Source organism: Lissotriton helveticus, chromosome 12 (genome assembly GCF_964261635.1).
Source record: "Lissotriton helveticus chromosome 12, aLisHel1.1, whole genome shotgun sequence".
Classification (NCBI taxonomy): Eukaryota; Metazoa; Chordata; class Amphibia; order Caudata; family Salamandridae; genus Lissotriton; species Lissotriton helveticus.
In genome coordinates, this window is record NC_136073.1 from 650571775 (window position 1) to 650595260 (window position 23486).

At 50.1% G+C, this 23486-nt stretch overlaps 1 protein-coding gene across 2 annotated transcripts in view; it reads left to right on the plus strand.

Moving 5' to 3' along the window:
- The window catches only part of MLKL (mixed lineage kinase domain like pseudokinase), an 888605-nt gene that overhangs the window by 717191 nt on the left and 147928 nt on the right, over positions 1–23486 (plus strand). For both annotated transcript variants that reach the window (XM_078670353.1, XM_078670354.1), the window contains exon 8: positions 2264–2418. In XM_078670353.1, the coding sequence (XP_078526479.1) occupies positions 2264–2418 (155 nt within the window). The remainder of the gene's footprint in view (positions 1–2263; positions 2419–23486) is intronic.

Sequence of the window (23486 nt, forward strand, 5' to 3'; positions counted from 1 at the left end):
ACCAGGGGAGAACCACTGGGGCTCAGGAAAGTCTTACTGTCCGGCAGCGGCCAGCAGGCCGCACCTCTCAAGTCTCTTCGCCTTCTACAGTAGGGTGCCTGGGTTGGTCATCCGGAACTTGGAGGGCCTGTTCCGTCGCTTCCAGTCGCAGGGTACTGTTCAGGAGCGGATGGGCACTGGGTGCCTCCTCAGAGTCATCTCTCTCAGATAGGTCGGTGTGGCCTGTATCCTCCAGTCCCTGCCGAGGATCAGCTGATCTTGAGCGATGCAGCTCATCTCCAGAGTCCGATAAGGGTGTGTCTGCGTCTCTGGAGCGCAGGTTTCTGCCCGGTGTTCCTCCGGCTGACGACTTGGGCCGCATACCCCACCTCCTATGCTTATCCATGAGCCTGTCCTGGTACCGCACCCGTCGTTTGAGTGGGTACCCGGTGGAGCCCTAAAGCGGTGGCCTTCGTAGTTGCGGTCGTTCCTCCACTCAGGCCCACGCCTCTTCCGGAGTTTGAAAAAACAGCGTATTATTCTGGAAAATGACCTTCAGTTTAGCTGGATACAGCAACATGTATTGGATCCCCATGGCTTGCAGCTTGATCTTAACTTGGTCAAAAGCCCATCTCTGTTTCTGCACATCACGAGAATAGTCCGGAAAAACCATCACCTTAGTATTCTCGTAGCGAACCTCTCCTTTCTTCCAGATCTCTCGGACTATTAAGTCCCTGTCGTGAAAGTTCAGGAAGTGCGCTATTAGGGGTCATGAAGGAGCCCCCGGCGGTATGCAAATCAGTCTTAACCATGCTCCAGTAGGAACAGTCTAGCCCGAACTGCTAAGCCAGGTCCCCTCTGAACCGGAACACAAAAACCCTGGACAGGTTTTGCCCTAGTCATGGGCTCAGGAGCCGGGTACAGCTTGGTTCCAGTGACACAGTGTGCATGGGACCCATGTCTGGGCATCCCCGTCCCACTTAGGGCAATACATTAAGTATACAAAAGAGTAATGGAGGGAATGCTTGAATTAATCTCATCCACTGGTAATCACTCAGGCCGCATCCCACTCTATTGATATTCTGAATACCATACCACCTCAGTTTGGAGCCTGGCAGTTGGCTGGACTGTTCCCATGACGCGCAGGGTCAAGACTAATTTTATTATGACTGGATCCAAACTGAGGTGGCATGGTGGGCAAAAACGATGGATTGGAATGCGGCCCTGAGCGATTGTCCGTGGTTGAGATTAAATCAAGCATTCCATTCATCACCTTGTTGATTTTGGAACCTCACTTAGTAGGCAGTGTTTTGTGAACTTCACTAGGAGTAAGGCTGCCATTTTGACCAACGGATATTGGAGGTGATGCATGCACTGCTGAACAGCTGAATTGGACAATAGGATACTATGCATTCCGGGAAGATACATGGGAGGCCATAATAGTCTTTTCCCGGACATCCATTCTCATCAACTGTTCTTTACCTTTTTTTCTTCCACAGGAGCAGCCGGAGTAGTCTCTCCCATAACCATTAAGAGTTTTATGAGATTCAGAGCAATAACAGTTGCCTTCTGATATATGAATTTATAGTGTTGTATTTTTGTGCAAGTAGTGAAGTGTTTTTTTTATTTTTCAAACACCAAGCTCTCACGAGACACTGATGTATCCCTGTCTACTGACTGTGTGGTTCATTGAATTCTGATCGTTTCCCCCATGCCACCTCCCTGAGTAAACCTTGGACCGCCTGCTTGACTTTGCTACACTGAGCATCAAGTGCTGAAGGGCTATACTTGGTGTTCACGTTTGGGCTCAGGAGTAAGGTTAAGAGCCCCAGGACACCATTGGTAGAGAATCTGATTAACACAGTCTGAGCCAAGTGGCCGCAGACTGTCCTGGAGCTTCTGAAAAACTTCCCACAGTTATCAAACTAATGGCTGCAGAATGCAGGAGAATTAAATCTGATAAATACAACTGAATGCATACACGCAACCCCAAACCTGAGGAGTAAAGCATAACTGCCAGCTACTTACAATTATGCTGTACACCTCTATCTCTCATACTTCTTTCTTCCATCACTCTACTACTTGGTGTATTGCACAATATATACATGCAGCAATGCATTTCAAACACAGAACAGTCTCTTGTGAGTAAGACATAAATCTTGACCTACTCCGATAAGAAATCCAGAATGGTCTTGACCTTGTCAGCCCATGCATATATCTGTCTGATCCCATTTCTGGGCATAGAGTCTGACTTTTTATGCATCTGTTCTCTTCTCTTCTGCAGCTAGCGGGGTTTGAGTTATCAAAGACTGAGTCCTCCCTCAAACGTGAAACTCCGGAGAGTCGCAGCCAAAAGGCGGCAAACAGTCTGGTGTACCATTCCCCACAGAGACTGAGCGACATCCACTTTAAGTATGACAAGGCCAGCGAGATTTACAGGTACCACACGACATGTCAATAAAGGAGTGCATAAAATGTAATTTTAACAGGCGTAAAAGAAGCACTAGCAATACCAATACGTTTCACTTTTTATGTATGCTGTAAGTAGTACTTGTTAGTTTTGTTGAAAAAATTGTTAAACAGAAAATTGTGTTTTTTATTTAGTTGTATAATATATGTGAATTGTAATAAATAGATTCCCCAACTCCTCACCATGGAGTACACCCCCACCTGCCTAATCAGCGGGTGTGTCGTCGTCAAAGGACCTTCGTAGTCAGGTCCTTAACATTGATACTCCAAACACGCAGTCAAACACCACGCTAGACGACACCATGTGCTGGCCAAAAGTTTATTCAAGTCAGCCTTTCGGACGCGTTTCGCCTGACCAGCAGGCTTGCAATAAATAGATATACATACCTAAAATATTAGATTACAAATAATAAGATGTAATTGTAAGACTTTTATGGATGAAAAGGTGCCTGCAGGAAGTGCTTAACCCCCTGAAGAACAAGTTGCATACCTTCAATCACACTCTTTTTGGTAGAGACAGCTGCAGATTCCTCAGCTTTTAAATACTCCCCAGGCATCAAAATGGATTCAGAAACGTTTCAGCTGTACCTCTGAGCGTCAGAACGTTGCACAATGCAGCTCTGTACTGACACTGGTCTTTCAGTCCAGAAATGACAAACGCAGTCTATATAGGTGCCACTCCTGTATGCTGATGTTAGTTGCTATCAAGACTATCTGCACCTCTAGACTCAGATCCCCAAAAGCAAAATGGTAGGCAGGTTGCAGATTCCTAGAATTTGGGATCTTATTAAAGGATAGAATCCAATCACAGAATGGGGATGATGGGAGGGTGAGTGAGGAATCTGCAGCTAGATAGAGCCTCGACCAGAAAGAACACTACTGAAGGTAAGTAACTTCTTCTGATAGACTTTTAGCTGCAGATTCCTCACCATTTGAATGGATACTAAAGCAGATACCAAAGCAGTACCTATTGGAGAAGGGCCTGTTAAGGGCCTCAAACCAGAAAGGCATAAATGATTGAGCAGACAAAATCCCCCTCTCAGCAAAGCGGACTGTTCAGACAACAGTGCTTCGTGAACTTGTAGAGACACCTGTGTAGCTGCTTGGCAGATGTGTAAGACAGGGATTCTCTTTTCTAACACAACACAGTGGTAGAAGCTTCGGCCATAGTAGAATGATCACACAGTCCTTCTGAACGCTGCTTTGTAACAAATGTGTAGCAGATCTTTACGCAGAGCAAAATCAAGCGGGAAATGGTTGTTGTAATGCACGCACTACCTTGCTTTTTTTTGCTTCAGAGAACCCCACAAAGAGTTTATCGTCCACCTGGGGCCATATTACTGAGTGCCCCGAGGGTGCAACGTGCAATTGTGTCCGCTTTACGCGCCCCCTGGGCACGTTGGTATTTCAGAAGGGGCTGCAGATGCTTGTGCGGCCCCTTCGGTAATACCGATAGTGCTGGCACACATAAAGAGCCAGCTCTACCTGCAGGAGGTGTTTCCTCATTTGCATGGGGGCGTACCTCATGCAAATGAGGGAGTCTCTTTGCCTCTGCGCTCGCACTGTATTACAAACCAGGGCGCAGAGGCAAAGAAGCTGTCAGGAGGCACACTGACAGTGCGCCACCCAAAAGGTGGCACTGTCAGTATGCCCCCCTAAGAGCTGCCCTCTGCAGGGGGTGAAAGGGGTCCTATGTACCCCTCTGACATCCCCTTAAGAGTGCAGGCGGGTGCAGTCACTGATTCCATATTTCACTTGAATGTGCTGCCCCGGGACAGCACGAGTTCATGGCTGCCCCAGGGGCAGCACATTCTATGTGTTAGGATGCCACCTTTGTTGCCACCCGGCGCACCTGTTTTAAGGTGCACCAGGCGCAAACAGGGAAAGCGTGCCCTAATACATATACTTCCCCAGGTGTTCTTCGGTATGATCTATGTAGAAGTTCACTGCTCTCCCTGAGTCTAAGTGATGGAGTCTTCTCCTTAGAGGGGTGAGATGGAGCATAGAATGCTGGCAGAGTGATGGTTTGACTGGCATGGAATGGAGCCATAACTTTCGGCAGGAAGGATGCCTAAGTTCGCAGAACCAGAGTGTAAGATTGATTGAGACAAAGAACTTGAAGCTAACTCAGTCGCCGTGTAGAGGTGATGGCAACAAGGAACACAGGGCCTTAACGTGGCTTAAAGCGGCCTTGTAAATAAGGCACCCTTTCACGCTACACTTAGCGTGAAAGGGGCGGGCAATGGGGGTTGTGGAGTGCGTTCCACCCCAACACCCATTGATTTTTAATCTGCCCCATATTTAACAAGGTTGTCATAGATATAGGGTAGTGCCAAAATTAAGATAATAAAAAATCTGGTTATACCCTGGCGAAACGAGGAGAAATACTTTATTTATCCTAGTTCTTAGTGTTTCTATGTGTGCTGCATTGTGCAGCCCACATAGAAACAGCAAAACACCATTGATTGTTTATGTGCAGAAAGGTGCCCCCATCTGCACATAAACGATCTTTAAAAAAAAAATGATGCGTTGCAACTTCTATGTGTGCTGCAGAATGCAGCACACATAGAAGTTAGAAAACGCCATTGGTGATTGTTTATGTGCAGCAAGGGACACCTTCCTGCATATAAACAATCTTTCCCTGCAACGTAGGTACTCTTGCACAATGGTGCAAGAGTGCCTAAGTTGGCACTAGGCAGCTGCAATTAGCACCTGTGCAGGGTTGCACCGTATTCTTGTATATACGGTGCAGCCCTGCATTTCTGAAGTGGCTGAGTGTGGCGTTAAGCCAGCAAGGGTAATACCATGCTCCATCACTTCATTGTGAATATGCCCCAACGTTTTAATACTAAGGAGTCATAAGGGGCAGCTGTGAAGGTGCTGTAACAGAGTGCACATCAGATAAGTCATGAACACATTAAGGTCCCATTGGGCCATGGCAAAGGAAAAAGGGGAAACATATGTTAAAGCCCCTTCAGAAATTGAATCTCAACAAGTGACTTCAACAATGAGGACTGATCTGGCAACCTCAAGAAGGCTGAAAGGTCAGAAAGAGCTATTAACTGTGCCTAAAGCAAAACCTTGCTGGGCCAGGGATTGACAAAACAACAGAGCATCAGATTACTTGGTCTGGAGGGGATCAAGCTAGCATGTGCCGCACCAAGCCACAAATTTGTCCCATTGACAGGCGTATGCAGTTTTCGTTGAGGGATCCTTGGCTGCCAAGATGACATCAACCACCTCTGAAGGAAGGTTGAAAATGTTCAGCTTTGCAGCTTAAACTCCAAGCATGAAGGTGCTTATAGCGAAGGCTCGGGTACAGAACCCTGCCCTGTTGCTGCAACAGCAGGTCCTTCTGAAGGGGCAAGCTGACCGGAGTACAGATGCACAAGCCCAGGAGGTCTGTGTACCATACTCTCTGTGACTAATACGGAGCCACTAGGGTGACTTAGGCCCGGTCAGTACTGATCTTCTAGAGAACTCGGGCAGGAGTGATATAGGTAGAAATACATATACACGTGTCCAGAGTTCCACTTGAGGCAGAACCAGTCTGTGAGCGCAAGATATCTTGGATATTTGTGAAAGAGACGTTGCACCACCTCCAGATGTGATTGCCACTCACAATCTGCTAGGGGTCGATAACTGAGTTTGTCCGCCCTGGCATTCAAGAATCCTGCCAGGTGGTTCACCACACGGAAAACCACTTGGTAGTCCAGCCATTGCAATTTCCAAAGGCACAACGCCTCCTGGCACAAGGGCAGTGACCCCACCAGCTCAGTTTGTTGCAGTACCACATGGCAGTGGTTTTATCCAAGAGCACTTGTACCACCAGGAAGGCTTTCAGCGTCAAGTGGATGGCCCCTACCTCAATGTGATGATGTGGAGCTGGGACTCGACGAGAGGCCTCAGATCCCACCTCTCCCAGATGACAACCCCAACCCAGAAACGATGCATCGATCACCACTGTCTGTTCTGGTGGGGAAAGGAGAGAGATCTACTGCTGACTCAGCACAGTCCGCCAACCACCACTGCACGTCATTTGCAGTCTCCATCAAAATCTGAACATGGTCAGAGAGGTCCCCTTGATGTTGGGCTCACTGGCACTTCAGATCCCACTGTAGACCTGCATATGCCACCTTACATGCTTGACCAGCAGGATGCCGCAGGCCATCAGTCCCCGCAGCCTCAGAGTCGACCACACTGAAATCCAGGACTGAGTTTGAAAGGTCAGGAATATTGCCCGAATGTCCTGGACTCTCTTTTCCCTGGGGAAGGCCCTAAACCGAACAGTGTCGAGAATAGCCCTGATGAAGGGGAATGTCTGTGAAGGAGTCAGTGTGACTTCGGCATGTTGATAGTGAGCCCCAAAGATGACAGGAGGTTCACCGTAGTCTGGAGGTGTTTGATGACTGCCTGGCGCTAGCCTGCCTTCAACTGCCAGTCATCAAGGTAGGTGAGGATTGGCACCCCAGACCTCATAAGATAAGCTGACACCACTGCCTTCACTTTCATGAACACCCAAAGGGCACGGTTAAGGCCAAAGGGAAGCACAGCGAACTGGAACTACTCCTGCCCCACCAGGAACCATAGATATCGCTGATGGGCCCACAAGACAGGAATGTAAAAATAGGCATCCTGCATCTGCATTACCATCCAGTCTCCAGGGTCGAGGGCAGGGAGTCTTTAGAAGGGGACAGGTCTAATATGGGCCAACGGCCTCTGTCCTTCTTGGGCATCAGAATGTAGCGGAGATAACAACCATGCCCCACCTCTGGTGCCAGCACCTTTCCAACACCCCCTTTGGCCCAAAGGGCTTGCACTTCCTGCCGCACAAAGGAGAGATGGTCCTCCATAGATGAAGGTGTGACAGGGAAGAAATGACTGGTAGACCAGAACTCATGCAAACTATCTGCATGACCCATCAGTACGAAGTGAACGCCAGCCAGCCCATTAAGGATCGCTGAATTCTGCTTCCCATCTGGTGGCTGTGCTCTGTCAAGGGCCTACTGTAGAGGGTTGGCATGTTAGGCTGCAGGGGAGTAGTGGAATTGGCAGCATGCTGACTGTGGCCCAGTGTTTGGTGGGAACCTCTGCTGCAACTGAAAAATTGCTGGGTGCCCTGAAGAGGTTGGGCAGGCTGGTGGGAAGGAGTGTCCCATCCAACACCACGGTTTGCGGTTAGCTTAGACTGGTGGAGAAGCACTGACCGCAAACGGTGTCCCTGCTCTCCATAAATCACTTGAGAGTGGAATCAGCCTTGTCCTCGAATAGGCACAGCCTGTCAACGGGCATGTCCATCGGGGGGAACTGAATTTTGCTGGAGGACCCAGTTGATTGCATCAACCCATGACAATGAATGGCAACACTGGTGCAAATAGCTTTCCCGATGGATTCAGTGGTGTCCAAGCCCCAACAAACTGTGAAATTGGCCGCATCATGACCATCCTGAATTGCTTAAGCTAGGACAGGTTCAAGGTCGTTAGGCACACCAGGGAGGACTTGAGCCTCTGAATCCCAAAGGGCATGGGTGTCGTTCCCCACCAAGTGGCTGGCGATGACACAGCGGAGAGCCTGGTTGGTGGAGGAAAAGACACGCTTGCCAGATGTTTCCACTGGCTTAGATTCCCTATCAGGGGGAGTGGTAGGAAACGTGTTCCGATGAGACCGACTCCTAGAGGCCTTAACCAGAAGGATGTCAGGTGAAGAATGCTGCAAAAGAAAAGTGGATTTGCCTGTAGCAAGACAATGGTGCCCTGGCAATTTGTCAGTTAACAAGGGCCAAGAGAGAGGTTTGTCCGTCAGTGCCTCATTAAATGAAAGAAGAGGCTCAGCAGGTCTGTCCTGTTTGAAGGATCGCTGTAAGACTATTCATTTTCCATTCCATGGCAGGGCCATAGCCACAGGGTGCATTTGAGGGCCGGAACTGTGCATATTAATCTACTCCCACGCAAATGACCAAGGCAAGTGGCCCCGTATTTATCGGAAACTATGTTTAGCTAAAGAAACTGCATTCACATTTCAATGCATACACGTTAATCGAAAAAGAAAAATGCTCAAGTTCAGAAGGTGAATGAGCAATCAAAATGCCATTTTCATCTTGTTACATTTGCTGTGTGTTAAAAGACAGAGGTTAAATGTCAGGGAATGTCTTTTGACAAAGTGCTGCTTATTCTTTTAACTGGAGATGTTGTTTAGTGTTCTTTCTCTGACAATCTCACTGGGGCACAGGCAAGGCCACAGCAATTATGCGGCAGGGGAGACCCAAATGAATTGGCAAGGTTGGCCACATTTTGCAGGAAGAAAACACAAATGTATTGTATAAGCTTTATTTCGACAACTTTTGTCATAAAAGCTATAGGAAACGCCTGTTATAATAAACGAAGAAGTATAAAAATAGACCGTTCATGAAGCAGCTTATTAAAGTTAGATACAAACAAATAATTCCTCCTAATTCACGGCTACGATGAAAGAGCAGTATAAAATGCAGCTAGTCAATAATAAAAAGCAATTAGTACAACATTACAATAATAACACATACTTAAAACAGTATGGAAGAGGAAGGCCTTTTATTGCTTTTCCAACCCCTTCAGGACAAAATTGCAAAGTGGATATGAACGATAAAATAAAGTGCATGTGCATAGCATTTGGGTGAGACATAGATTGCCATCCTGTGGGCCCTTGGGCAGCTGTGTGTGATTCTCATCCTGCTGGGTGCGGTGACATTGCTATCTGAGCGTTCCTTCTAATAAGCCCCGCATGGTTTAAGAACTTGGCCACTGCACAAGTAAAAAAAAGTGGTCTAGAGTCTGATCTTAAAATGTGCAAGGCATCCCGATGGTTCCATGTGCCCAGTTGCCGGCAGATACGTTTTAGCCATTTCGTCCTCAGTTTGGCGTAGGCCTGACAAACAAACTTAACATGAGCAACACTTTCCACATGGGTCCTTTCAGCATGGGCAATCTTTTTGTGTTGGATTACATAGATGCCAATTAGTTGTTGCCTCGCAGACAGGAAGTGTGCTAAACCTAAAATGGATGTATAACATCCTGTCCCGGGGAACCTGAATTATGTCTAGGTAGGGCTCCAGATATCTGGTCTGTTTATGGAGATACAATTCTGCGGTAAGTCTTCCCGGGTTGAGTTTGCTGGATACTTGCTGTTCCACCCATTCCCAGTAGTATCGTTTAAGTACTTGTTTCCGAGGTGGATTGCAGGGATCAATTTCCTAGCATTGGTGATCCCGCTTACCTTATTGTGTCTATCCAGATACCCTCAGATAAGGCTTCCACATAGGGTAGGAGCTCGTGGGTCTGCCTTATGCAAGCCCAAAAGATCAGCGGGTGAAGCCTCACTAAATCTCCAATGTAGCACCTACCCATTCTGCGGTAAGTCTTCCCGGGTTGAGTTTGCTGGATACTTGCTGTTCCACCCATTCCCAGTAGTATCGTTTAAGTACTTGTTTCCGAGGTGGATTGCAGGGATCAATTTCCTAGCATTGGTGATCCCGCTTACCTTATTGTGTCTATCCAGATACCCTCAGATAAGGCTTCCACATAGGGTAGGAGCTCGTGGGTCTGCCTTATGCAAGCCCAAAAGAGCAGCGGGTGAAGCCTCACTAAATCTCCAATGTAGCACCTACCCATATCGAGCATTAGCGGAGTGAGTTGGATGTTTTGGGTCAGCATCACTAGGTCCCTTAGGAATTTGTGCTCAGATCTGCAGAGATCGGGAATCTTATCGAATCCCCACTACCCTGCTTCATACAGAGTTGTGCTAACTGCTTTTGCATCATAGACCTGAAGGGCTGGAGCTACCGGTCTACTGTGTGAAGAGTGGTGCTCCTTTCCTAGGGACCCCGTTACTCGCTTATGGCCCAATAACATCTTAGTTAGGTGAGGCTTCCACAAAATTTTCTCTGAAAGTTAGACACCGAGTTAGTCAAAAGTGCCAACTTTTTCTAAGGGAGTCCCTCCTAACAATGGGCTGCCTTTGTAGGACTTGTGGGGGTTAAAGGCCATACATTTGGTTTTTGAGGTGGTAATGACTAGCCCCCTGGTGTCGCAAAAGAGATGGAATCTGTTAAGTAGCCGCTGCAACCCTGCTGGGTTCTTCGACACCAGCAGGGTGTCATCTGCAAACAGAAGTGTCGGTACCTTGTCACCCCCCAAGGTTTTTGCATCTGCTAGTTCTTCTTGCAGGAAGCTAGCCTCTCCATTCATGTACAGGCAGATTTGAGTGGGAGCCAGACCACAGCCTTTTTGAACTCCCCTGCTGACTGTGATGCGATCAGTCAATTACCCCTGCGCCCAATCTAATCTGTGCATAGTTCCATTCGTGCAGCCGAACTACCAGGTTAAGAATGTGTAGCGGGATACCCATATCTTTAAGTGCCAGCCATAAATTACACCTGGGGACTACATCAAAGGCAGACTTTAAATCAGTGAAGGCTAAATAGGGACTGCCTTTGCCGATCACAACCACTTTCCAGTGGTTGTGATCGTTGTGAAGCCGGAATGCCTGGTCGATGGTCTAAGTCTTCGCCCAAAAACCAGCCTGATACTGGGATAAGATTGCGTTATCGTCCACCCATATATGGATTTTCTGCAGCATAGCTCTGCAGAAGACCTGAAGGGCATTGATCAGGCTAATAGACCTATAGTTTGAGGGTTCGTCTCTGGCTCCTTTTGAATAAATTGGGACCTTTTCGCCCTTCTAAGACCAGTGGACTGGGGCACTGCGAGCAATTGCATTTGACAAGAGTAGAATATAGCGGGCCCAACTTGGGACATCAGCTAGAAATAGGTCCCCTGGGATGCCATCTGGTCCTGCAGCTTTGGACGCTACTATTCGACCTATTGGGGCCTCTATTTCTCCCAAGGTAAAGAATTCATCATCCGATGGATGGCTGTGAAAATCATCCACCTCCGCTGCGGGCGTGTCCCCAGAGGTTGTGTAAAGCTTCCAGAAGTGGTCGTGCCATTCCTGACCGGTGATGTGATTGGGCCCTTGAAATACTACCCCAGGTGACTAAGGACCAGAATGACTTGGTGTCCTTTTCTACTCTTACTTCCTTGGGTTACTGCCAAAGGGATTCATCCCATGTCATTTTTGCAGAACGCAAAGTAGCTTTACAGCTCTCTGGGGGCTCCAGATCCTTTAGGGGCTCCAGCACTTTACTGCTCCAGCCACAGAATTTCCATAAAAAGAAAGCCTACGAGCAAGCATTCTCAGGTATTAAACCAAGAATTTGGAATTCCCTGCCGCCTGAAATAAGTCTGGATAATTCCACAGCTTCCTTCAAAAAGGAATTTAAAGTGGTACTGGTGAAGATATTTCTGGTCCAGATCCCCAGCCCCCAGTCACCATAGGACTCGCCTGTTTATACTTGTCTATATTGAACTGTTATGATTATTAGTTGGTCTGTTGTTACCACTTCCTATACCTTCTTAACTGCCAATCTGTAAAGCACTCTGATACCCCCTGTGGCCATGTTTGCGCCATATAAAACTTTTAAAATAAAATAAAATCCTCAGGCACACCACTCCACCTGCACTCACAATATGCACAACTCCTCATGTAATCAGGTATATTGCTCATTGTTGGTAACGGGACCCCCGGCTGGCCAGGGCTTTCGCCAAAGTCAGTCAGAGATTCCCAAGTCAGGGCAAGGGAGTTACACGCCAAGATAACCCCTGCTCACCCTCTAGGTAACGTGGCGCGAGCAGCAAGGCTAAACTTGGAGGCGATGTAAGTTAAGTATTTGCGCATGCACCACAGCAACAACACCCAAAGGCCCACCACAAAGGAAACTCCACACCAGGTTATATGAAAATAGCCTTTGTATTATAATAAACATACATTAGATAAGACACACATCTTGTTACACTGTACCAGAGGCACGGGCAGAATTTACAAGGGATAATGTACAGGACAGGGCAACCTGGACCACTGTCACGGGTATGCACTTTTAGAACTTAGCACTTGTAGAAAGTAAAATCACTGTAGCACACAATATAAACATAGAGCACACAACCAGTAATCACTGGTAACAGGACCTCACTAGCACCACCTGCACTAGGAGGACAACAACCACCTAAGTATTATATTATAATACCTGTAGGGGTGTAAGAACGTAACACATGATGCAATGCATAACATTCATTCAGAGGTGTAAGGGAGGAAAACACATGATGCATCAACAATACATTCAGAGGTGCAGAAAATGAACAATTGCGCCAAACTCACATAAGTCACCACCTGTGACTGTCCCTAGGCCAACTGGCCTCATTAGGGCTAGGACGCCCTGTGTCCCAAAGTCAGGGGGCCTAAACGTGGCAGTTGCCCACAAAGTGCTGGGCAACTGGTGCAGGGAAAGTTAGGGCAACGTTGGAGCCTCGTGGGCTCAAGAACCACCACTGTGGCCCTGCTGAGCCTCTCTCGGGCTCTTCAACAGGACTGGGCACTCGAGCCTCTCTGGGCTCAAAAGAACAGGAAATGCCCTGAGCCTCTCAGGGCTCGTCACGGATGTGGGCAGGGGGGCCCCTCACGGGGGACCCAAGAACAACTGGAGAGCCACTCGGGGCTCAAAGAACAATGGGGCGTCGTTGGAGTCCCCCTCGGGGGACTCGGGACAAAGACAGATGTCCCCAAGAGCCTCGCAGGCTCACGCACAAAGAACTGACCTCGAGCCTCTCTGGGCTCACAGAACGAATTGCCCCCAGGAGCCTCGGGGCTCCTCAACACTGGTGGGGGCTTGGTTGGAGTCCCTCACGGGGAACTCAGAGCAGGGGCAACAGCCTCAAGAGCCTCAACCGGCTCTACACAAAGAAATGCTGCCCACGTTGGAGCGGCCCTCTCCCAATGGGGCCGCTCGAAGAATCAACAAGGACCCGCCCCCGCACTCACCGGGACTTCACTGGTGCTGCGGGAGGCGGGATACACGGCTGGCTTCTCCTCTCTGGCAGCGCGGGGCTCCTCTCTCCACTCGGGGAGCCTCGGGGACACGGCCGGCTGCGTCACTTCTTGCTGCTCGGCTGCGGGGGCGGGACTTCCGGGTCACCCTCCCTCGGGCCGCGCAGCGATTGGCTGGCCACACGAGCACTTCCGGGTCGCCGCGGGCAGCGCGGCGGCTCGCTTTAGATAGGCAGGCGGGGTCCCATTATCCGAGGAGTGGGCTCCCTCGTGATAAATTCACCAAAACGGGCACAATAAAAGCGGCAAATAAGCGGGGTGGCACCCGCGCCGCTAGATCACCTCACGGGGCGCTCAGATGCCGGGTGGGCACCGGCGGAGGGCACCCACAGCGCTAGCAGCGCCAGCCACTGAGGAAAGGCGCTCCCAAGCGCCAGGGGACGAAATAAAGCGCTCTCAGCGCTAGAAGCCACATGAAGCGCTCTCAAGCGCTAAGCAAGGATTCCCAGTGCTCCCAGCACTGGGGGACAGAGAGCAGCGCTCTCAGGACTATAGGCAAGGAATCCTCAGTTCTCCCCAGCACTGGAGGACAGGACAAGGCTCCAGCAAAGGCTGGAGGCAGGCAGGGGGGCAAGGCTGGGCCCAGAGCCAGCACACTGGGTCTCCAGGCAGGGAGACAGTCCAAGTGGCGGTCATCTGGCCCAGCAGCAGCAACAGCCCCCTCTGGCAGGATCAGAAAAGAGAACAACTTCTGTGGAGACACAGCCCCATTTTTATACACCACATTCCTTTGTCTCAGGGTGCAGGGTGGGGGCAGAACCAGTCGCAGCTGATCTTGGAGCACCCTTGATGGCCCAACCACCCCTTTCATTCACTGGGGAGGCTAGGGTCGTTAGACACACCACAGGGGGGCTGAGCCAGCATTGTGTGGGGAAAAACCCAGCCCATCCAGGACACAGGTACACTCCTCCCACACATCACTCATGCTGATCTCACACTCACCACCGGGCAGACCCATCCAGACTTCCTGGAGCCTGGCATGCCAGCCAGCTCCAGCCAATCACGCTCCAGCACCCTCACTGCACACACACATCAATGTCCAGAAGTAGCACTTCCCTTCTAGACACATACAAGCCGCACATACCATTGTGCAGCATTCATTCTCCCGAGTTCACACATACTAAACTCGAGCCTGCACTCCCCACGCATCAGGAACTACCAGGGACACACACATTCCCCATGCATTCCTATGGGAGGGCAGGCCAGCCATACTACACGCACGCACTTTACTCTGGGACACAGGGAAAAAGTGCGCAGAGACCCAAAAATCACTAACACAGGGTCACAAATAAAAGCAAAAAGTTTAGGGGTGAACCTGCCCTAAGGGCCAAGTCCAACACAACCCCCTTCCAGCCAAAACGCAGGGGAGAACAATCACCACTGTGATGGACTTCCCTGCTTGGGGCGATAGAACACGGATGCAGGCCCGCCACTGCCGGGACACCCTCCTGTTCTATGGCACGGTGAACCCCTAGGGTTCCTTCTAAAGCTACTGTAAGGACCAACTGGGCTACCCCACTGGTACTCCTCAGCTGTCCGCAGCCAGGACCAGGCCCTAGGCCACCCAGGTGCCACTGGTTCCTGCCTACTCACGAAGTGGGGGGTAGTAACCCCAGGCACATAGTAGCCACTCTCCACTCTTCCTGTCTGCGAGACAGGGCTAGACTGCCACTGGTTCTCCAGCCTAGGGTCTACAACCTCAGGCGGACCAGGAGTCTCAGGGAAGGCTCTCCTCCCCTTACCTCTTCTTTTAGGGTTCCTCCTCCTGCGAGGGGTACACCCAGAACGCCATTCCAACCCAGGGTTTAACCCCTCAGGTTGCACCGGGGTCAGAGGTGGGCTCTCCCACCCTCTGCACCCCCTTCCAGAGGTCTGCCCTCTCCCAACTGGAGAAGTTCCTCTGGAAGAAGAACCGGCCAGGACACTGGTTACAGTCGTCCTCCCCTTCAGGTCAGGCTGATCCTGAACCTGGCCATCCAACCTCTGGTCTAGAACCTTTGGTGGAACAATTGCCTGGCACTCCAGGACTTCTGGGGACTCACACACAATCCCCCTGAGGCTAACAAATGACACATCTGTTGTGTGACTGTCTGTCTGGCGCAGATCTCCCGTCCCCTGTCCACCTGACAGTGCGTGACGATCCCCCAGACCAGAAGTGGCGCCTCCCGGGTCCCCCCAAGAAGATCTAGCCCAACTGGCTAGTCCCTGGTCCACTGGTGCATCCACTGGGAAACTCCTCCCCCAATCACTCCTCACGCTGGACTCCTGTACCCTCCCTACCGGGGTGGTACTGCCAGACTCTAGAACCACAGGAGCTCTGGTTACAGACGCTCCAGGTCCTCTACTCACTAGGAGATCTTCCTCAAGTGGACTTACAGGACAGCCTAGGTCCCCAACCCGGTGTTCCCTCAAGAAACCACCCAGGTTCTGAGACAGGGCTTCGGGCCTCTGGGGGCTCTCAGCCACCCACTGACTCCTGCTCCACTGAGCCAGGTAGTCAGCCCCTCCACCCTTCTCACTATACTGGGACCTAGCTGGGCTACACTGAGCCTCTTCCACCACGCTGGGCTGGAAGATACCTGAACCACTACTGTTGGAGTCACTCACCAATGACTCTAGAGAACCTCTAGCACTCTCCCAGCGCTCTGCTTCCTCAGCAAGCGCCCAAGGACTAAGGGATTCAGACTTCAACAGGTGCTGGCGCAACTCTGGACAAACAACACTGAGCAACTGCTCTTTGAGAAACATATTCAGTACTCCGTCTCTCTCATCATCCGAGCTAGCCGCCAGCCAATCCCACATTGCATCAGAACAGTCATCCACAAAACACCCCCACTCCTGGTGAGACAGTTTCCTACTGCCCCTGAACTTCAACCTTAACTCCTCCTCTTGGGAACAAGGGACCATACGTTGGGCACTGGGTAGGGGACTTCCTGCACTGAAGTCTAAATAGCTGCCACCACTGGACTCAACCCTCCCTGGGGGATCCAGAAAATTAAGACTGTGGTCAGGGGACAATCTACCCTCCTGAGCTAATCTCTCTCTGGCAAAGACCCTCTCCGCCTCTGCAATCCGCTCCTGCACACCCAGCTGCGCCATCTCTCTGGCATGCTCTAACCTGAGCTTCTCCATAGCCAGCTGGTGCTCCCTCTCTTCTCTCCTATCCAACCACTCCTCTGGGGACAGGGAAAGGGATGGGGTGCTGCATCGGACACTGGATCCAGCAAGGGACTCCCTATCTAGGGGGTACTCGCTCTCTGCTGGCGCCCAGTCACTGTCAAACTCACTCTCCACTTCAGACTCTTCAGGGCTCCCCTCAGACCCACCACCCTCATGGTGTGCGGCCCGGGCCCTCTCTCTCTCACTTTGCTCACGCTCCCAGTCATCCTTCTGCCATAGGATCATGTTATCCCTAAGCTTGGACTGGGTGTCTGACTCACTCACTGGGATGTCTCTCTCCTCACAAAACCGTACCAACTCATGCACACTGTACTTAAACAGGCCACAGAGGTTAAAAGGAGATTCCATCCTGACAGGATGCTCACAGACACGTGCAACACAAGGGACCTAACAATCTGAAGTAAGAGTACACAATTCCAAAACTTCAACACTCTCCTTATCACAGAGAACTCACTCATGCGTCCAGAAAAACACACCATTCATCCACACACACCCTCCCCTCGGATCGGTAAGGCAGTTTCTACCACCCCTGACTTCTCAACCTGACCATAAGCGACACAGGTACCAAACTCTGGAAGCAGGTCGGGGGACAAATGTACTGAACACAATTACCAAATGACACTCTTCAGGAGAAGCAATAATGGAACTTCACCAAAAACAATAATCCCCAAAATGTGGTTATCTAAAAATGTAGCGCTTTGAAGTGCGGCCAGCTGCCACTGTGGTACAACGCAAACACAAATCCTTATCCCACTCGCTGCCGCCAATGTTGGGAACGGGACCCCCGGCTGGCCAGGGCTTTCGCCAAAGTCAGTCAGAGATCCCCATTCTCAAGACAGGGCAAGGGAGTTACACGCCAAGATAACCCCTGCTCACCCTCTAGGTAACGTGGCGCGAGCAGCAAGGCTAAACTTGGAGGCGATGTAAGTTAAGTATTTGCGCATGCACCACAGCAACAACACCCAAAGGCCCACCACAAAGGATACTCCACACCAGGTTATATGAAAATAGCCTTTGTATTATAATAAACATACATTAGATAAGACACACATCTTGTTACACTGTGCCAGAGGCACGGGCAGAATTTACAAGGGATAATGTACAGGACAGGGCCACCTGGACCACTGTCAAGGGTATGCACTTTTAGAACTTAGCACTTGTAGAAAGTAAAATCACTGTAGCACACAATATAAAAATAGAGCACACAACCAGTAATCACTGGTAACAGGACCTCACTAGCACCACCTGCACTAGGAGGACAACAACCACCTAAGTATTATATTATAATACCTGTAGGGGTGTAAGAACATAACACATGATGCAATGCATAACATTCATTCAGAGGTGTAAGGGAGGAAAACACATGATGCATCAACAATACATTCAGAGGTGCAGAAAATGAACAATTGCGCCAAACTCACATAAGTCACCACCTGTGACTGTCCCTAGGCCAACTGGCCTCATTAGGGCTAGGACGCCCTGTGTCCCAAAGTCAGGGGGCCTAAACGTGGCAGTTGCCCACAAAGTGCTGGGCAACTGGTGCAGGGAAAGTTAGGGCAACGTTGGAGCCTCGTGGGCTCAAGAACCACCACTGTGGCCCTGCTGAGCCTCTCTCAGGCTCTTCAACAGGACTGGGCACTCGAGCCTCTCTGGGCTCAAAAGAACAGGAAATGCCCTGAGCCTCTCAGGGCTCGTCACGGATGTGGGCAGGGGGGCCCCTCACGGGGGACCCAAGAACAACTGGAGAGCCACTCGGGGCTCAAAGAACAATGGGGCGTTGTTGGAGTCCCCCTCGGGGGACTCGGGACAAAGACAGATGTCCCCAAGAGCCTCGCAGGCTCACGCACAAAGAACTGACCTCGAGCCTCTCTGGGCTCACAGAGCGTATTGCCCCCAGGAGCCTCGGGGCTCCTCAACACTGGTGGGGGCTTGGTTGGAGTCCCTCACGGGGGACTCAGAGCAGGGGCAACAGCCCCAAGAGCCTCAACCGGCTCTACACAAAGAAATGCTGCCCACGTTGGAGCGGCCCTCTCCCAACGGGGCTGCTCGAAGAATCAACAAGGACCCGCCCCCGCACTCACCGGGACTTCACTGGTGCTGCGGGAGGCGGGAGACACAGCCGGCTTCTCCTCTCCGGCAGCGCGGGGCTCCTCTCTCCACTCGGGGAGCCTCGGGGACACGGCCGGCTGCGTCACTTCTTGCTGCTCGGCTGCGGGGGCGGGACTTCCGGGTCACCCTCCCTCGGGCCGCGCAGCGATTGGCTGGCCACACGAGCACTTCCGGGTCGCCGCGGGCAGCGCGGCGGCTCGCTTTAGATAGGCAGGCGGGGTCCCATTATCCGAGATGTGGGCTCCCTCGTGATAAATTCACCAAAACGGGCACAATAAAAGCGGCAAATAAGCGGGGTGGCACCCGCGCCGCTAGATCACCTCACGGGGCGCTCAGATGCCGGGTGGGCACCGGCGGAGGGCACCCACAGCGCTAGCAGCGCCAGCCACGGAGGAAAGGCGCTCCCAAGCGCCAGGGGACTAAATAAAGCGCTCTCAGCGCTAGAAGCCACATGAAGCGCTCTCAAGCGCTAAGCAAGGATTCCCAGTGCTCCCAGCACTGGGGGACAGAGAGCAGCGCTCCCAGGACTATAGGCAAGGAATCCTCCGTGCTCCCCAGCACTGGAGGACAGGACAAGGCTCCAGCAAGGGCTGCAGGCAGGCAGGGGGGCAAGGCTGGGCCCAGGGCCAGCACACTGGGTCTCCAGGCAGGGAGACAGTCCAAGTGGCGGTCCTCTGGCCCAGCAGCAGCAACAGCCCCCTCTGGCAGGATCAGAAAAGAGAACAACTTCTGTGGGGACACAGCCCCATTTTTATACACCACATTCCTTTGTCTCAGGGTGCAGGGTGGGGGCAGAACCAGTCGCAGCTGATCTTGGCGCACCCTTGATGGCCCAACCACCCCTTTCATTCACTGGGGAGGCTAGGGTCGTTAGACACACCACAGGGGGGCGGAGCCAGCATTGTGTGGGGAAAAACCCAGCCCATCCAGGACACAGGTACACTCCTCCCACACATCACTCATGCTAATCTCACACTCACCACCGGGCAGACCCATCCAGACTTCCTGGAGCCTGGCATGCCAGCCAGCTCCAGCCAATCACGCTCCAGCACCCTCACTGCACACACACATCAATGTCCAGAAGTAGCACTTCCCTTCTAGACACATACAAGCCGCACATACCATTGTGCAGCATTCATTCTCCCGAGTTCACACATACTAAAACTCGAGCCTGCACTCCCCACGCATCAGGAACTACCAGGGACACACACATTCCCCATGCATTCCTATGGGAGGGCAGGCCAGCCATACTACACGCACGCACTTTACTCTGGGACACAGGGAAAAAGTGCGCAGAGACCCAAAAATCACTAACACAGGGTCACAAATAAAAGCAAAAAGTTTAGGGGTGAACCTGCCCTAAGGGCCAAGTCCAACACTCATCCTACACTTGCACTCCAGATCTCTATTGTAAACTCACAAAGGCACAATCTCACACTGCACTGATACAGTCACGTTCTACCTGTGCTCACATCAATAAACATATTATCCTGCACACACAGGCACACCTCACAGGCACAGTCCTCAGTTTGCACTCACTCTTCACCCTGAATACAAATAGGTACACCCCTCATGCTGAACTCACATACACATTTCGCACTCACACATATGCACTACTAACTTTAGAAAGAAACACACACAGCCCCCACCTAGCACTAACGCAAGTATATTGCTCATCCTCTAAAACACCAACACAACTCACACTACATTCATGCACTAATCATGCACTCACTCTTCCTCCTGCAGTAATAGAGATTTGCCGCTCACCTTGCATTCACACAGACTTACTGTGCACTGAACGCAGGCTTCACTTACACTACAGTCATACAGGCATATCCTAGCAATGCAATCACACATCTCACTCTGCACTCACAGGCACAGCTCTTCCACTGCACTCACACAGGCACACCGCTACCTCTTCTCTCACATAGGAACACTCCTCCCCCTGCACTCAAACTCACACTGTCCTACTTACCTCACCCTGCACTAATACAGGCACTCACCTCATGCACTCATACAGGGACCCCCTTACACCCTGTTCTCAAACTGACACTCCCCCATACTGGACTTGTACAGACTGTGTAGTCCTTCACTCATAAAAACACATACACTTATACAAACCACATCTATCCACCCTCCTACCTCTACTGCCACACAGTGGCACCTTCACTCTTACACAAACCACCACTCTGGCCTATACCACTTATCAAGCCCACACATCACCATCACAACACAAACCCACATTATACATAACCTTAATCCCTTCAAACACACACTCCCTGTTCTTACAAAACACCAGCTCTACCCTCTACTTACTCCTAATCGGCCCTTTTCCATCACCACTAACCCTATTCTCAACCCTCTATCATGTCATCCACCAACAACCTCCTCCTCTTTTTTTCAGAAAACACACAATGAAACAATTCTTACTCTCCACTCCACCACAGATCTGACCTCTTCCGGCTACTAAATCTAATGCAAATACTCATAAGCTGTGTCCATCTCCTCTCGCACACCACACACACGCTCCTTCAAGACACGTCACCACTCTACCATTCAGTTTCCACTCACCAACAGTATTTTATATCCGAATCCTTCACAGAAATTCACTACATCAACAATATCTCATCTCACTACTCCACAAAAATAAAACAAAACAGTCACACCAGCACATCTACTTTTCTCACACACACAATTTCATAATACAGTCCATCACAAAAGAGAAACAAACACCCACTCCCACCCTTATGATTACACAGACAATACAGATCCATAGCCAACTTTACTCTCAACATGTCTATCTTCACCAACATCTATCACAAACACCCCAACACAACATTCATTCATCTATTGCACAATTTAAAGCCATAAAGCATGAACCACATGCTCCACCACCACCCGTACCGCATACACCTTCCACCCTAAACAAGATGCAAATGGAATAAACAACATGCCACTCTTCACAACTTTGCCTTTCTTTGTCTATTACACAACAAGGTTACTCCACAGAAACAACGCAGCCCATCAACTAACTCAACCACTATATCCACCACCTGCACACACACACCCAACAAAATGCCTTCTAAGCTTGCTGGACGAGGATCACGATGTAGACAAACAACACTATTGCTATCCTGATACAGTTAATATGAACACCAATAATACACCTGCTACTAGTTCAAAGAATACTTCTAGTAAACAAAGTCACACCACCACCAAAACACTGCTTCATCATCATCATCAACACAACTTTATTAGTTTTTTACAAACCATAAAAGTCACAGATAAAAAAAGATGCAGCAAATAATTTTGTAACATGGGTTTCGAAAAAGAGCGACTTAACCTCATCCATGCTGTTGACGAGCTCAGCTCGTCATGGAGTACAGTTGAGCTCCACTCATGACGAGCTGAGTTCGTCACTGCCGTTGGAACGTTCGCACGCGGGGCTAATTTCCCCGCTGTGCTGAACGTTCTAAAAACGGGTGCGGCCGTGACGAGCTCAGCTCGTCATGAGGGCAGCTCCGCTTTGCCTCATGACGAGCTCAGCTCGTCACCAGCATGGGGGCGCTGCGCGCGGCCCCTCCAGCCCCCGCACAGGGGGGAAAACACCCCGCAGCGAAGAGGTTAACATACTTAAAATTTATAAGGACACGTCAAGGACATCCAAAACAAATCATTTAAAATGCATTGTCCATATTCGCACACAATAAAACAGTACTCATTCAATTCAATTAAAAAAAGTCTTTATTTCGATTATTCATCATAAAAGACAGAAAATTAGATGCAATAGTGTACAAGAATCAAAACTCACCTTAAAGCTTCTCGACATCACCGCAGAATATTCCAAAGCAAACAAACTCAGTATCAACTACAGCAAAACAAAAGTCATGCGCCTTAATCATCGCAAGAAGAAATCATCATTCAGTTGGTACTTGGACTCAAATAAACTGGAAAACACAAATAAATACTGCTACTTGGGAGTGATCATTGACGACGGGGGTAGCTTCAAATCACAAGTGGAGGAGATAAAGAAGAGAGGCCTAATGATAGCAGTTTCTTTAAGGAACCTTAAAAACAAGATCACTGGTCCAAACTTCACCCCACTCCTCCAAGTGATTCAAGCAAAACTGATTTTGTCCATCACATATGGAAGTGAAGCTATGAGAGGCAGAGACATAGGAACTCTGAATAGAGTAGTCACAAGAGCAATGCGGATAATGTTCGGTCTCCCGAAATACACCTCTCCGGCGCAGATCCGACTTGAATTTGGGTTGGTCAAGGAGGAGATTGCACGCAAGGGATCATACCTTAAGACCTGGTATAAAATAAGCAGAGGTGAAGCACACACTCTTAACTCACTCCTCTGGAAAGATCTACAAAACAAAAATGACAGTCCAGCAAGACTCTTTCTGGAGGAAGCCATCAACCAACTGGGGGCAAGGCAGCTATGGGAACTGCAAGGGAACCTGGCAGGGTTTAAAAAACTGTAAATAAAATCGTTAAGAAAGAATCCCTCCTTCAAGATAAAGCTTCATTAGCTAAGCGAGCACATGGCTGGCTGACTGTTCAAACTTATAACAAACTCACTCCACAGCCGTATCTGTCGACCAGTTCTACCAAAACAACAAAAGAATCATTTCTAAAACTACTATTGGGAGTACTACCATCAGCGGACCATATGGCCCCATGGCTGCGCCCCTCAAAACCAGTAAAATGCCGCTTATGCGGTATGCACGAGGAAAACATCACACACCTCATTACCATCTGCAAGGAGCTGC